Source organism: Desmodus rotundus, chromosome 8 (genome assembly GCF_022682495.2).
Source record: "Desmodus rotundus isolate HL8 chromosome 8, HLdesRot8A.1, whole genome shotgun sequence".
Classification (NCBI taxonomy): Eukaryota; Metazoa; Chordata; class Mammalia; order Chiroptera; family Phyllostomidae; genus Desmodus; species Desmodus rotundus.
Window position 1 is genome coordinate 31215071 of NC_071394.1, and position 16956 is coordinate 31232026.

The following is a 16956-nucleotide window of genomic DNA, read 5'->3' on the forward strand; positions in this document are numbered from 1 at the left end:
TTACAAAATTAGAATTATAATTCCAATAAAAATTAAATATTCTTTAAAACAGTGTAAAATTCCTGATTTTTATGAGAATTTGAAAAAACATTAATTTATCATTTCCCCTGACTCTATTAGATCGCATGCAATGGTTAATTAATAGTTTAACAATGGTATCGGGCAGTCAATTCTTACTTTATCCAGGTCATAAGTTCCACTGTGTCTGGGTCATAGAATTCCTGTAGTTCAGTTAATTCTGCCATTAATCTTGGAAAAAACTAAAATGCAAAAACAAAATCCACCCAAAGTATAAGTATCTAGAAAGTTGAAAATTGTTTCAAAGTTTTTCAAAAGACATTAACATAAGTCAAACAATTTTACAACACTGTTCTTATTTTAAAAATGTCACAGCTCTCTACTTTCTTTCAGCAACCTGCTCATTCTTCTCAATCCAAATTATTTTATGGTTAATTTACTTCCTACACTCAATAAATAATTTCATAATCACCAAGCAATTAATCACCAGTTGTATCTTTATGCACACACACTATAATTAATTAATTAGTTAATTTTGGGGTCAAATAATTCACATATTTATTGGCAATTAGCTTCATGTTATATTATAAGCCAAAAAATTTATATTATTTTATAGATATTTAAATTTTGGAACTGCCAAAATACTACTTAACATTAAGACTGATTTATTTGGCAATTTCCTTTGCCAATTATAAATTGAATTAATGACAGTATTAGACAACAGAAATTTGCACCAGATAGCATTCTAAGAATGTTTTAGCCTAATGATTAAAAAAAAAAAAGTATTACTAAGAATAGCACACTTAATTTTGTTAGAACAGTATTTCAATGTAAGTATCTTACACACATATATCTACCTTGTAGATAAAGGATATTGTAATACAAAAATCTAAATTTCTTACCTCCTTCCATAAGCTGAGACCTATTATAGTGGGCATAGCCATGCTCAGAATAAGAGCCTAAAATATTAAAGCAAAAGGGTTACAAATAAATACATTTCAGAATATACTTTAAGTACATTGACTCTATGATCGAGCTCATGTTAATATAGTTATACAAATTTCAGTCAGAGAAATTTAAGTTAGCATGAAACGTAGTTCACAATTTGAGGTGGGTGAAGACTAATGATAAGTTTAAGACATTAAAGTTGAGGTAAAATGAGACATATATATTTACTATATAAATTTAAGGCAGAACATAAAAATGGTAACACTCGTGCAATATTTCAAATAGCAAATCAATATTTAACAATTCTGCCAGGAATTTAAGTTAGGAAGAGCACACCAAGGTTACTAAACTGCTGCCTAAAATACGAACAACAAGAAAAAGACAATAAAATAACACAGAAAAAATAGCTAATATATATGGATCAATAGTAAAATACTTGTATACTAAAACAGAATGAATAAATTCCTCCGGAAAAAGTCTGGCAGTCCTAGCTGGTATGGCTCAGTGGATTGAGTGCTGGCCTGTGAACCAAAGGGTCACCGGTTTGATTCCCAGTCGGGCTGCGTGCCTGGGTTGCAGGCCGGGTCCCCACCAAGGGGTGCATGAGAGGCAACTGCACATTGATGTTTTTCTCCCTCTCTTTCTCCCTCCCTTCCCCTCTCTAAAATAAATAAATAAAATCTTTAAAATAAATAAATAAAATTCCTTTCTTTTGTAATTGGAAATTATTAAAAAATGTTTTTCACAGGATCTTTTTCTACTCATAAGTCATAATGTGATGTACTCATGCTATTCCAATGGTATTCAATATGGTTTCCATTTATACAACTAGAAGAGAAACAAGTACTTAACCGAGAATAACCATGACTCACCAACAGTACTGGGTGTACGGTTCGTAATCGAAGCCACTTGAAAAGTGTTGTCCAAAGCTCAGGAGAACACACACCAAATGCTGCTAACATGCATACGTAAGGAGTCCAGAGGTATTTCAAACTGGAAAAGACAAAAGGAGCCACATATGAGATATCCTATGAACATCATCATTCTCTGATTTCTTTTTTCTGAGTTCTTTCCTACTCTCCATGAAAATGCACACTGTTAAGGAAGAATGAAAAAGTTTAGCCTCTACTTTCAGCAACAGATTATTATTCATTTCTGAAATAATCAAGAAGACATGAAGGTAACTAAAATGAGAATGAAACAGCATTAATATAGTGATGGTATAGCAAAATTGTACTCTTGGAGGGAATATAAACTTATAAATTTTCACAAGGCAATTTGGTAGAAACCATATTTTAAATACCTCAAGACAATCCTATTTCTAGTAATCTAGTTTACACATATGTTACTGTAAATGTATAAAGATATACATACAAGGGTTTTAAGTGCATGTTGTTTTAACAAGAAAAAATTAGAGCCCTAACTACCCTTCGATAGGTATTGATTAAATAAATTATTATAAAAACAAAAAAGCTAAATGTAAAATTTTATGTATACTGTTTGTCTAGGTTTTTTAAAAAATGTAGATATATGGTACATCCAAAAGTAACATCTGGACTTTCAGTCAAGATGGAGGCGAAGGTAAATATGCTTCACCTCCTCGCAGGACCACAGAAAGAATTACAATAGACCTCAAAACAGATAACACCCAGAACTGTCAGAAAATGGAGCTGTACAGAAGTCCAACAACCCAGGACTTAAAAGAAGCCCCATTCATGCGGATGGGTAGGAGGAGCAGAGTCACAGAGACGGATGGGAGGCATGGGGAGTCGGTGGGCAGGCGGTAACACATTCTGGTGTGGTGGATAAAAACTGGGAGTGATACATTGGGAGCAAGAGATCCCAGCCCTAGGCAAGACTTCATAGCCCAGGGTTCCAGTGCCAGGAAGATAATCCCCATTATTTCTGGCTATAAAAACCAAAGGGGGTTGGGGCAGCGTAAGAAACTGTCAGGTTTTCAGGAGACTCAGCTTAAAGGGCCAGCAGGTACTTAAAACATATGCAGATGCACCCCCCACCCCCTGGGAATTCAGCACCAGGGCAACAGCTGGAAGGGTGCCAGTCACATAGGGTGAGTGCCAAGCAAACCTTCAGAAGCCAGGCAGTAGTACTGTCCCCTCTCTGAGCCTCCCCCTACACAGAGCCACAAGTGGTGAAGTGGGTTGCCCTGCCATGGCAATCACCTAAAGCTCTGTCCCACACAATTTACAGGTCCCTTTTCTACAATAGGCTGTGCTACTAAGACAGGGAGTCAAAGAAGCTCTACCTAATACACAGAAACAAACACAGGGAGGCCACCAAATTGAGGAGACAAAGAAATATGGCCCAAATGAAAGAAAAGAACAAAACCCCAGATAAAGAACTAAAAAATATGGAGATAACCAACCTATCAGATGCATAGTTCAAAACACTGGTGATCAAGATGCTCAAAAAACTCATTTAAATGAAGGCTACATGAAGTGATATAAAGAAAAATTTACAGGGAACCAACAGTGGAGGGGTTGAAGCCAGGATTCAGATCAATGATTTGGAACATAAGGAAGAAATAAGCATTCATCCAGAACAGCAAGAAGAAAAAAGAATTCAAAATAACGAGGACAGTATAAGAGACTCAGAGACATCTCCAAACATACCAACATCCAAATCACAGGGATGCCAGAAGGAGAAGAGGAAGAGCAAAAAATTGAAAACTTATTTGAAAAAATAGTGAAAGAAAACTTCCCTAATTTGGTGAGGGAAATAGACATACAAGTCCTGGAAGCACAGAGAGTCTTAAACAAGTTGAACCCAAAGAGGACCATGCCAAGACACATCATAATTAAAACACCAAAGGTTAAAAATAAAGAGAGAATCTTAAAAGCAGCAAGAGAAAAACAGATAGTTACCTATAAAGGAGCTCCCATAAGATTGTCAGTTGACTTCTCAAAAGAAACTTTGCAGGCAAGAATGGAGTGTCAAGAAGTATTCAAAGTGATGAAAAGCAAGGACCTACAACCTAGATTACTCTAACCAGCAAAGCTATTATTTAGAATGGAAGGACAGATAAAGAGCTTCCCAGACGAGGTGAAGCTAAAGGAATTCATCATCACCAAGCCATTATTACATGAAATGTTAAAGGGTCTTATTTAAGAAAAAGAAGATCAGCCTTGGCTGGTGTAGCTCAGTGGTAGAGTGCTGACCTCCAAATCAAGGGGTCACTGGTTGGATTTCCAGTCTAGGGCGCATGCCTGGGTTGCAGACTGGGTCCCCAGTAAGGGGCTTGTGGGAGGCAACCACACATTGATGTTTCTCTCCCTCTCTTTCTCCCTCCCTTCCTCTCTCTAAAAAATAAATGAAATCTTAAAAAAAAAAAAAAAAAAAAAAAGAAAAGAAAGAAAAAGAAGATCACCTGGCTGGTGTGGATTCAGTGGATTGAGTGCCGGCCTGCAAATAAAGGGTCACCAGTTGGATTCCCAGTCAGGGCACATGCCTGGGTTGTGGGCTAGGTCCCCTGCTGGGGGCCTGCAAGAGGTAACCAATCTATGTATCTCTAACACATAGATGTTTCTCTCCTTCTCTTTCTCCCTCCCTGCCCCTTCTCTCTCTAACCATAAATAAATAAAATCTTTTAAAAAATGGTTAAGCTGGTAAATTTTATGCTATATGCTTTCTACCACAATAATAAACAAAACATAACTTAAACATAATAATCTGCATGCTTTAAGCATTCATTTTGCATACAAGTAATTTGTCTAATAAAGAGACTGTTAAAAAACTACAAATTTCTAATGATAACACTTCCATCTTTCATCTAGGAAGTAAAGAAGGAATATTCTGGTGTGAATTACAATTTCAGAATAATTAATTAATATTCAGAAACTAATATGCTGCTTTTAATTATATTTATTTTCATGCATTTTATTTACTGTGCAGTAAAGGATTAACCTTTCTAAAAGAGAAATTTGGCCCTGCCCCCAATTCCTGGGAGATAACTTCTAAGCCCCTGGAAGTCGTGTGTGACAAGAGTACCTTTGTTTACCTGGATTCATGCCTGATAATCTATGCTAAGAATGTGATTTATCATTCTTAGCACAGAATGATAAATCTATGATAATCTATGCTAAGAAAGCCCCCATGGCCCCCTTGGTTATTGGTTAAACCTCTGGGAGAGGCTAGAGACTAAAGTCAGCCATGCAGGTGGTCATCCACTTATACATACAAGACTGAGCCCCAATAAAAACTATGAATACCAAAGCTCAGGTGAGCTTCCCTAGGTGGCAACCCTCCATGCATACTGCTACACATCATTCCTGAGAGAACCAGGTGGCTCCACTGGGAGGGGACAACCAGAAGTTCTGTGCCTGATTTCTCCTGGACCTTTTTCTGTGTGCCTCTTCCCTCTACTGATTTTAATCTCCGTCCTTTCTGTGTAATAAACCACAACAGTGAGTATAACAACCATTCTGAGTGCTGTGAATCCTAGTGAGTTGTTGAACCTAAGGGTGATTTGGGGAACCCCAAACTTGCAGCTGGTGTCAGAAGTGAAGGTGGTGTTGGAGACTCCTATGAGCTTCTGGAGAAGGGGAATCCTATTCTGTAGATTTTTATAACTCCCACCACTGCTAAAATAGTGACATATGAAATAACTAAAAACTGCTGCTGAATAAATATATTTTATGAAGTTTATTAATAAGGTGGTATGATTTTGTGTAGAAGCAGGAACAAAAGAAATTTGAAAACTAGACTTAAAAGGATTCACACTCCCTAAACAACTATAACTTATCTGGATATTAATATGTGGATATACATTTTGCTTACAAATTTAAGAAGGAATAGGGAGCATTAAAATGATCAAGCAAATGATATAGAAAAATTTGACCTTATTGAACATTAAATGGAGTCCCACATGTACTTGGTAAGAGCTCAAACGCCATTTAAAGCAATAAAAGAAATGAAGTAACAGAAAGGTTAAAAGGAAAAAACAACTACTCCAAAATCCTTAACAAGACTTATCAGATGCTATGCATGCTCTTTACCTTCAACCAGACTGAGCTCATTTCATCCCTCACAACAAGTCCCTCCCCAGATGAGTCACATTTCTTTCTATCGCATGCCTTGGCATACATGTATCTTCTACCTGGAATACTCTTCCTTCTTCTGCTAACCTAGCTCACCCCTACCTACCCTTTAGGTCTCAACTTAAGTATCTTTTCCTTAGAAAGCCTTTCTGAAAGATTTCTTCAATCAGATCCCATTTTTATATGTTCTCATAGCACCACCTACTTCTCCTTCACTTATCAAGGTTATAATTTTATTTTTGTGTGATTAACATCTGTCACCTCCATTAGGCTGTATGTCACATAAGGTTAAAGACTGTGTGCTCATCTGTGTTACCACTGTACCTCCAGCACCTAGCACAACATTTGGCCCTTGAAAGACATCCAGTAGTTTTTGAACAAATGAATGAATCAGTAAATGTCAATTCACCGTATTATTGACTTTGTAAACTCCAGTCAGATTAAGAAAGTTTATAGATTTTGAGTTTTTATAAAGTTTTACAAATGTATTCTTGTAAGTATCCACCTATTACCATCAGAAAGGACAATTCTTTATAAATATAAATAGATAAAATAAATATACTTACCCTTCTATAATCATTGCAAGAGAACCCAACAAAATACTGTGAATCACATGATAAATTATTTCTGGCCTTTCTCCAATTCGTCCATCTTCAAGAGTAACAGTTTCTTTCAGGGACTCACCACTACAGAAAGGAAACATGATTTTTACTAAAATATGTACTTGAAAAACTCAAAGATCTTCAATTTCTTCATAGAAAGACACAGAGGTAGTTCTTAATATTTGAAAGTATATTCTGCTAGTCAAATACTAACTTTTCGGTCCCCAGGTTTTTGAAATTAGCTTTTAGAACCTGAATGTAACTGACTTAGGAAAGACTGAAAATGAAAGTTCAGGAATATAATTAAAAAATATTTTAGGATCCTTTCTAAGATCATTATCACTCAACTAGTGATTGCTAAGTCAATATGGTTAAATCATAATCTAAAGAACAAATTCTCAAAACCATGATACTAGATACACCTCCTTTCAAACATGATAAACATATTTTAAATAGTCAAACATTATAATTTAAAATCGCTTATACTACTAGCTTCCTTGAGGTTAAATAGAAGAAATTATTCTTATGTTAAAGTAAAAAATCTGAGGAAATTAGTGAAAGAGTTTGTGATAGCTTAACTGATTATTTAAATATTACTCCTACACTAAATCTGGACATTACATGTTTAGATATATGAACTTAAATTTAAATTTTACCTAGTTAACTTATAAAGGTTTACATATTAATGAAGAGAGAATGAAATTAGAAGCTCTAAAATAAATATACAAATATTAGAAGAATATTAAACATAAGAATTTTACATACTTTCATTAAATATTAGTAATGTGATTTTCATAAGTACTTACTTAATTCTCCTAAAAATAACTTGCATCATAGAAAGAAAACAAATAATTAACACTAATATATAGAAAGGTAATAAGGAAGACTGTGTCAATCGCAAAAAAAATTCTTGAGACGGTGCCTGCAGGGATTCTTGACATAGGAGCCAATTCATTGTAAAATTCCTATAGAAGACAAAACACATATCAAAATGACAGGTGTTTTAAACTACTGTTGCAGGTGTTTTAACCATAAAAGTATTTTTATCTCAGTAGAAATTTAGATAAAACAAAGTACATTTCTCAAACCCGTTCACTGATGACAGCCAGATCCTGCCCTTTACAAATGAAGGTGGTAGCATTAGTAAACTATCCGCAACAAAGTGCTCTAATAAATGTAAAACTGCTGCTTTTTGTTACCAAGTAATGTTACCATTTCTAGAGCTCAATACAGTTTTAAGGGAGTTTCACTTTCTATTTTTATCTGGAAGACAATAAAAAATTTAGCTGTCCAATATGTTAACTCCTAGGTAACATTAGTACTGGGAATGTGGCCAGTGCAAATGGAGATACACTTTCAGTACAAAATACACCCTAGATTTCAAAGATAAAAAAGAATTTTAAAAAATCAATAATTTTTATATTGTGGACACATTAAAATAATGTTTTTGATATATTGGATTAAACAACATATATTATTAAAATTAAATTCATTTATTTCACTATGCTTTTTAATTGTGGCTACTAGAAAATTACATATGTGGCTCACAGTATTATTGGACAGCCCTGATTAATACTGATAAATGTAACTCAGCTGACACATCTTTTAAAAAGAAATCTAATTACTAAGACAGAAATCATAACATTTGAAATGTAAAACTTTCGAGCTATAAGAATCAGGATACCCGTTTTTTACCCAAAGCTAAATATGACCAACAAGACTCCTTGATACAGGCAGTTGTATCTGCATTCTCTCCCAATCCATCTTCTACTTCCATTTTATCCTTACTCCCCAGCCCTGGGGCCAGAGGTAAGAAATGGAGTGAAGGTCAGGAGTGCTCATGGACTGAAGGACAATGCCTGCTTCACCAATCACTAGATATAGAATAAAAGGTGAGACTTTCACAATGTGTCAAACAGCAATACTGCTGTATCAAGGAGGCTGCCACCAAAGTATCTTGTACCTACAACAAATACACTTCTTTTTAAAATCTGCCTATTAAAGGTATTAATTCTATAAAGGTCTAATTCAAATCCCAATTTAACAAGTATTCTTTCCATATCCCCCAGTCTCAACCTTTCCTTCCCAATAGTCCCACAGCACTTTACTTATCCCTCAATTACAGTCCTTAATGCAATCCGCCCTATGTTAGACTGTACTCATTTTTTTATCCCCCAGAGTATCTATCTGGCCTAGTATCCTGCACACCCAACAAATATTTATTAACATTGCTTTATTGGTTCCTGAAAGTGTGTTTCAAAAGCAATGTTTCCTGAAATTCTGGTGAGCTCCAAATCCTAAGACCCACTTGGCACACTTGAGTATTAGGTATTTACCATTTATACCACCCATGTCATTAACTGTACCAAAACTATCTTATGAGAGGGCAATATTCTTAAGGACAAGGACCATGTTTTATTCCTAAAACACATAGTGCATTATTTTGTAAAGTAAATCCAATACCTGACATACTGAATAATGGGGCACTATATAATATCAACTAAGGAACACTAGAAAAAGCAGCCCTCAATCCTAGGCTCATTCTAGAGTCTTCCAAGGTTAAAGAGAAAGTCAGTGAAAAGGGCAGGCAATTATTAAGGTCTACAACTAATTTTTACTAATTGCCTGCTAAGTGTCAGACCTACATATACCCCTGAAAAAGGCATCATCCATACCCTTAGGGAGTACACGGCCTTTAAAGGACCCTACTATCTTAGACAGAGGTATATGACTTACACTTCAGAAGATTTCTCCAGTGTTTAAACCATGTCAAATATTTTGTTAACTGTGATATGTCGCAACATGAAATTCCATGCACAGTATCTAAAATCCCATGTAATCACAGCAAATAATAATAAGGTTCTAAGGTATATTATATGAACTAAAGAAATGTGTAGGTAAAAATGTATTTCCCGTTATGCAAATAGATTCTGTCAGTACATAAAATCATGTATTTCGTTTTAGGTTTTAAAAATGCATTTAACAAACCCACAAAAAAAGGCACAACATTGCTTGTGAATTCAAAGTCAGCTTCTTCTCCAGTCCACTATTATAACCCCAAGAGGAGATTCTTTGCTATGAAATAAATATCTTGCTGCCTCCTCCTTTTTTTGTGCCCATACCCTTTTTAATGTAAGCGTTTTGCTGATGTAGTGGTTAACATTACCTTGGTTCTTTATTCATTTTAAATCTTTCATTTATCCTGATCTTCGATGACATCACTGTTCCTCCTCAAGGGAGAAAGTAACCTCAAAATACTTTGATGCTACTGAGGTTTAGGTATATCTAATTTCTGAGAGACCTAAATGAGATTTTTTTTTAATGAAAGAAAACATTAAGATCAGATATCTTCTAGATATATTCCAAATTATTTATTTTCTAAGTGGTATTTAATTAAGTGTATACTTCCTCCTTTGATTATTTTTGTTCTTTATCTTCTAAGTGGTATAGAGTTAGGTAAACTTACATAATCTAAAACTTACTTAGTCATATTTAGTCCAAATTTTACTTCAAGGAATTTCAGCATGTGTCCATTTTCTTTGTGTGGAACAAACATCTGGAGGAAAAAAGAACCATTAGCTATACTTACAGCAATACACTATGGTCTAATACTACAAACAGAAAACAGGAAGGCTACCAAACAAAAAATATGAATGAAATGATACCTGTTGTAACTGTGAGGAAAAGAGATCTACTGGCATAAGTCCATCCCATTACCCTATACCCAAGTACAAAACCATAATAGGGTAATGGGGAGATTTCAACTTTACCCCCTACATTAAGTAACTTATCCACTCTTCTGAACACCTTTGACTCATCTCAATTTATTCTATACATTACTCAATGTTAATTGCATAATAATGACACTTTGAATTAAGTGGAAAATAAAGTGGATATATTTTTAAAGTATATGTAGAAAAGAATCATAATCTTATTTTCTCACTTAATACATCATCACTGGTCAACTAAAAATTTTACGGTACAAGCTCTATGATCTTATTAACTCGTTACTCTCATTAAAATTTAATTCACTAACCCTGGCCAGGCACCTCAGTTGGTTAGAGCATCGTCCTGATACGCCAAAGTTGTGTGTTTGATCTCTGGTCAGGGCCCACACAAAGTAGCAACCAAGGAATGCATAAACAAGTGAAACAACAAAGTTTGTTTCTCTCTCTTTCTCTAAAATCAATAAATAAAATTAAAAAAAATAAAATGACTTCCTTCCCTTCCTCACCTTTAAGAAAATAAATAAAAATTAAATAAAACTGAGTCCACTATCCACTGTATGAATCTCAGACACAGAGACACTTACCTTCATTACGATATTCAATGTCACTGTCAGAGCACACACCAGATAAAAATTAATAACCTTCATTATTTTAGCAGCAAAAGTTCCTTCCTTCACAGTTAGCTGTGGGGGGAAATCAAATGAACAAAGAAGTGAAGTATAAAAAATTCACAATTTAAAAATTTACCATAAGAATGATAAAAGGCAATTCTGATTACCTGAAGGTACTTAACAAACATTAAGGCTACTATTAAACTCAATAAAGGAGACACCAATAAAGCTGAATTCTCAAACTGCAGTAAATATCCCAGAAAGAGAGAAAATATATAGATTTTATAAACTTCATGAACCTGTTGGGACAAAACAAAAAGAATAAGAATATAATGAACTTTTTTGTACATATTTTCATTAGTTTTATTTAGAATAGATTTGACTACAATTACAATGTAAATGCTCTGCTATAACTTAGGACAGTATTGTGTATACCTTCAACATATTTTTAATGATATAATACATAATTAATTTATCATTTCCTTCAAAGAATGCTTGCAAACAAAGCTAAAAGCTTTAAAATGATGGATGTCTAAATCAGATTGCAAGAACCTTCTGTAGTCCCAGGCTCTGACTTATTTCACTTAGCTTACCTTGTTATTAAATCCAAAATCATAATCTTTAGCAGTAGTTTCCAAAATCTACCCAGTGAAAATACAAGGTCTGTCTGGAAAAAGTCCAGCCATTGTTAATATAATGAGAGCAATTCGTGGGACATCGATGGAACCCGGAGGTCAAGGAGAGTAAACTAGACTGCAGAGGCATGAACAATGATGACTTCACTGTACTACTCAGTGGGGGCAGTAGACGCCACTGAATGAGCATGTGTACTGTGTGGCCCGTTGCATTTAAAATGACTGAGCAAGCAGAGCAACGAATCTGCAACAAATTTTGCATTAAAGTTGAACATTCCTCTCCAGAAGCTATTTGGATGATTCAGAAGGACTTTGGGGACAATGCAATGAGTGCAGCACAAATAAAAGTGTGGCACAAATGTTTCAGAGATGGTCGAGAATCTGTTGAAAGTGATCCACATTCTGGAAGGCCTGCAACAAGCAGAATACCTGAGAATGTAGAACATGTATGCGCTACAATCAACAAAGATCGGCAACTGACAGTGTGAAAACTAGAAGCTGATCAGGGGAATGATTCCAAAAACTACTGCACCTGAGATTTTGATGCAGGATCTTGGCATGAAATGTGTTGTGGCAGAATTTGTTTCCACAGCTTCTGCTACTAGAGCAGAAAAAACACTGTGCTGCAGTAGCTAATGACTTGATTCAAACTGCTATCAAAAAACAGTATTTCCTCAAGAAGGTCAAAAATGGAGATAAATCGTGGGTCTATAGCTATGATCCAGAAATGAAGGCTCGGTCTCCCAGTGGAAGTCGCCTGGTTCTCCATGCCCGAAGAAGGCATGGCAATGTTGAGGCAAGACAAGACCATGTTAACTGTGTTTTTTGATTGGGCAGGTATTGTGCATCATGAGTATGTCCCTCTAGGACAAACAATAAGGAGAACTGCCTCAATATTCCTCATTGGTTGATAGATATAATATGACAATAACGGCCACAGCTATGGGCAACTGGTGATTGACAGCTTCATCATGATAACATGCCCACTCATGCATAATGTCTCGTGCAGAGTTTTTCTGGAGAAAAATCAAATCAACCAGGTGACTCAGACTCCCTACAGCCTAGATGTGGTGCCCTGTGACTTCTGGGTTTCCCAAAACTAAAATCACCTTTGAAAAGGGAGAGATTTCAGATCTTTGATGAGATTCTGGGAAATATGACGAGGCAGCTGCTGGGGATTCCAACAAAGGGTTTGCAGAGTGTTCTGAACAATGGGAGAGACACTGGGAGAACTGTGTGAGGTCCCCAGGTGCCTACTTTGAAGGGGTCTGAGACGTCCTATGTACAATATTTCTTGTTTCTTATATTTTCAGTAAATGTCTCCACTTTTCATATTGCATGGCTGGATATTTCCGAGACAGACCATTCTTATACAGCCATGAGATGTAACCAAAGAAAAGTATTTTTGTATTTGCTCCATTTAACAATAAGCATAAGAAAGCTAAAGTCAATATCCTAATAGAAGATCTCCAAGGAAAGTTATGTCTTAGTAAATTTATTTTCTAAAATAGTATAATAATTTAATCTATCATGAAGTTAATTCATTTTAGAAAGGGAAAACTAAGATAAAGCACAGGCAATAAGCAGGAAAAATCAAAAGGCAGAGTGTTAAAAGCAAAAAAATAAAAAACAAAAAGCAGAAAGAAAAAAAGCCCCTAAGAGGCCAGACCATTGGTGGAAAGAAAAGATATCTCACTGTTTGGAGACTGCAGTAATGACTGGGAGAGGGCACAATGGGATTTTCTGGGTGCTGATAATATTCTTTTTTTTGGATGCTGGTTCTACAGTTATTGAGTAATTGTCTCTTAGCTCTAAAGTTATCCCTCTATCCCCTGCCTCATAATGCTGGGGCTGGTACTCTGAAATCTGCACTTCTGCTTTTCTGGTTGACTTCCTATTAAGCTCTGCCAATACAAAATATAAGAGAGATTACAAGGTTGGATGAGAAAGAAGGAACTTGTTCCTTCCTAGCACTTCCTGTCTGCTTGCAGTTCCTCTGTCACCTCAGTGATGCATGCCTCTTCACTCTAACAGAGCAATTCTCTCCTGTTGAAGCCACTGCATGCCACTGAAGTTTTTCCAACCCTGAAGAACCAGCTTTATTGCATCTTTTTGCCCCAGAGAAGAGCTCCAGTCTCAGAGGTCTGGGTCTTAATTCCACAGGGCCCTTCTTTCCAGTTCAGAAATACCAATAAAGCTGAGTAGTAGTCCCTCTTTAGAGGCTGAGTCCAGCTCCACAGTGTTGCTCCTCTAAGTTTAAGTTTTAATAATTCCAAATTCCTCCTTCGTTTCCTCAGCTTTAGGGTGGTAACAACTTCCTGCAGTTGCTACCCCTATGATACGTTCAGGTTCTTATTACCCTTTCAATTAGCAAGTGAATGACTTTATACTGGGTTAATGATTCTTCATTTTTAAATTTCTCTATCCCAATAACCTAAGTGTTGGTACTCATCAGGATTTTGGACCACGTGAGTATATGGGATGAAGAAAAGGAAGAGAAGAGCAAGAAGATTCTTAAAATCTGGCTTGGTCAACATATTAAATACTTAATAAAGTTTTAAAATTTAAAAAAGATAAATGCCGAAAAAGACAAAGAAACAGAAGGAACCAAGTGTTGATGGGAACCTTTAACGACCTCTGGCAATAGGATAAACTGATACAGCCGTTGGGTTGAAAGGCTTGGCATCTAGTTAGGCTGCATATGCACATTCCCTTTGGTAATTCGTTATCAGGTGTATACATGCTCTAGAGAAATCTTGCACTTACATGCCACGTGACATGTATAAGAACGCTTGTAGCAGCACATGAACAATAGACTGAAAAAAACTAAAATGTCCTTCAACAACAGAATGTATAAATAAAGTACAAATGAAAGGAATACAGCTCAGTACATCACCATGGATGGATCTCAAAAGCAAATCAGGCAAAAGTACACAAGATGTTATTTCCAAAATATTTTTTAGGAATATATAGACAGGTGGTAAAACCATAAAGAAAAAGAGGAAAGAACTGAGAAGATGCAGGACAGTCAGCCTCTGTTGGGGAGGGAACCGGACGTGACTGGGGAAGAGTGAGAAAGCGGCTTCTTGGGCACTCAAATGCACCCCTTCTTGGCCTGGGTGGTCAAATACTCATATTTTATTCTAGTACTGCATATACAGTGGACATATACTCTTTTGTACATGTCCTATATTTCACTTTTCTTTCTGTTTTAAACAAACAAAAATGAAAGAAGGAGAAATGGCTAGAAACGCACAGGAAGCACAGGATGACTTTGGTTAAGCAGATCGTGTTTAAAGAAATTTCAAAGTTCTAAAAAGGATGGAGGAGATGAATTTAACAGTCTCTTGAGAAGTATAAATCAGAACCTACTGAAACATTTAAAAATAAAGCTTAAAAGCTAAATGGTTTTAAGATACAACACTCTAAAAACATTTATTCCCTGGATTTAAAAATCGCAATTTCAAAATGCCATAATACCTTGTCACTTAGCTTCAATGAAAAACTATTTAGCAAGAACAGAGATATTGCTTGAAGAAACAAGAGGTAGTGGCTGTACTCCCACATCATCATGAACGTGTAAGTTGAAGCACTCATCAACAAGTAGCAAAACCTCTAGGGAAAACAAAAGAAAGAAACTACATATCAATAGCCTTATTACTGTAAAACTCTATGAAGTTGTTACCTCAAAGTGGCGGCTCTGTATTGGTTCAACTTTAAGCTAATTCTTGAAAATTTGTCTTAAAATAACATAATTATTAGTAAATCCTAACATAAACAATAAGATCTTCAAGCGCTCTAGAGAGAAATCAATGACGTCCTTCAAAGTTCAACATCATACTAAAAATTTCAGGAAGACAAAGGAAAAAATAAAATAAAATTCACTGCAATTTTCTTTCATCCTCTAAGAGGTAAAGTAATTAACGTAAGAAAATTGTGGCCTTTACTAGCTTTGGCTCTGGTGGGCTTTTGCTATTGTGAAAATAACTCCTTTCGCCCAAGAAAATATTTTCATTTTCATGGCGTTTCATATTTTCCTAAGAGCTTCCATTTTATTAGTGTGTTTACATCTCAGCCTACCGCATAGCCCATGGGAAAAGTCCATTGGTATTTAAATTTCTTCTCAGCAAAAGTGTAGCCTTACCTTTCCCCAATGCTGGTACTATCAACCATATGAAACTCTTAGTTGTTTCCCTCTACTGAAGAACTAAACACAAGGATTGCACTGCCCCAATGTGCTTGGCTAAAGTCAATGCTGTCCTTCCAAATGTCATCTCTAAGTGATCCCTTAGTGAGAAACCAAGTCTGCAAGAAATCCCCCGCCCCTTAGCATTTTTCTAACAAAAGTCTCTACTCTTTCCACAGATCTACTTTTCATTTCCAATTCCTCCATTAGCAGTGGTGTCAAATGACTTTGTTCTCATAAGAACAGTGAAGGAGAAGATCAAGTCAAGAAACCTAACATAAGAATCATGTTCTCTAAAACTAGAAAGGTTTAGTCAGACTCAGCTGACTATACTCAATGATAAATTCCAGAGTCTTAAATACCTTGGGCCATCAGCATATATAAGACTTTTCCAGCATCCTGAATAAGATTAAGACCACAGAACAGAATGGAAGAGATGGAAAATTTCCACCAGTTGGTCAAAGCCCAGAAGGACTCGGCACTGCAGAACACACAAGCTTCTGTCCTTCCTATGGCAACAGCTGTAAGAGGAAGTGTTCTGGAAATCTTCTGATGTGGAACAACCAGACCTGTAATTCCAGGCCTGAAGCCATCATCCCCAGAGAATCCAGTTATAGAAACCAATGAAGGCTTGGAGGCAGACTAACCAACCTACTGGCCACTTGGAGAATATTTTGGGGATGCTGGAGGAAAGCTACATGGTAATAAAACCCTTGCTAAATCTAAGGATTTATTCTCAAACTACTTAAGAACAAGCCCTGAAGGGAAGACAGAAATACATGTCAAACACAATCTGGACAATTGGCTAAATTCTTCCTTTCTTTGAACATTTTCAAAATCCTGTGCACTCCTGTCTACTACCCCTTACCTTGCTCACTTCATTTTCAATTATGCCTTTATTATGAACCTTTATATATATATAACTTAAGTGACACATTAAATAGGTTTCAGTAATAAACCCCAGATGTCTCTGGATGGCTCCAGATAACTGCACACAAGATCTGAGCGTGGATATCCTGATGCAACTGCGACCATGCCTCAGGAAGGCAATACATGTGGTTACAATACACGCTGCTATAATATGACTCCGCAATAAAAAGCAGCAAACTGCTGATGCGTGCAACATCTTGAATGGATATTAAGGGCATTACGCTGAGGAGAAAAAAGCCAA

The 16956-nt window shown here is 36.0% G+C and overlaps 1 protein-coding gene across 5 annotated transcripts in view; it reads right to left on the reverse strand.

Annotated features, from left to right (window-relative positions):
* DPY19L4 (dpy-19 like 4) overlaps positions 1-16956 on the reverse strand; it is a 54128-nt gene that overhangs the window by 13601 nt on the left and 23571 nt on the right. For all 5 annotated transcript variants that reach the window (XM_053929727.2, XM_053929729.2, XM_053929728.2 and 2 more), the window contains 9 exons: positions 15080-15214; positions 11132-11263; positions 10938-11036; positions 10108-10181; positions 7432-7590; positions 6590-6709; positions 1839-1959; positions 921-977; positions 178-260 (listed from right to left, as the gene is read on the reverse strand). In XM_053929727.2, the coding sequence (XP_053785702.1) occupies positions 178-260; positions 921-977; positions 1839-1959; positions 6590-6709; positions 7432-7590; positions 10108-10181; positions 10938-11036; positions 11132-11263; positions 15080-15214 (980 nt within the window). The remainder of the gene's footprint in view (positions 1-177; positions 261-920; positions 978-1838; positions 1960-6589; positions 6710-7431; positions 7591-10107; positions 10182-10937; positions 11037-11131; positions 11264-15079; positions 15215-16956) is intronic.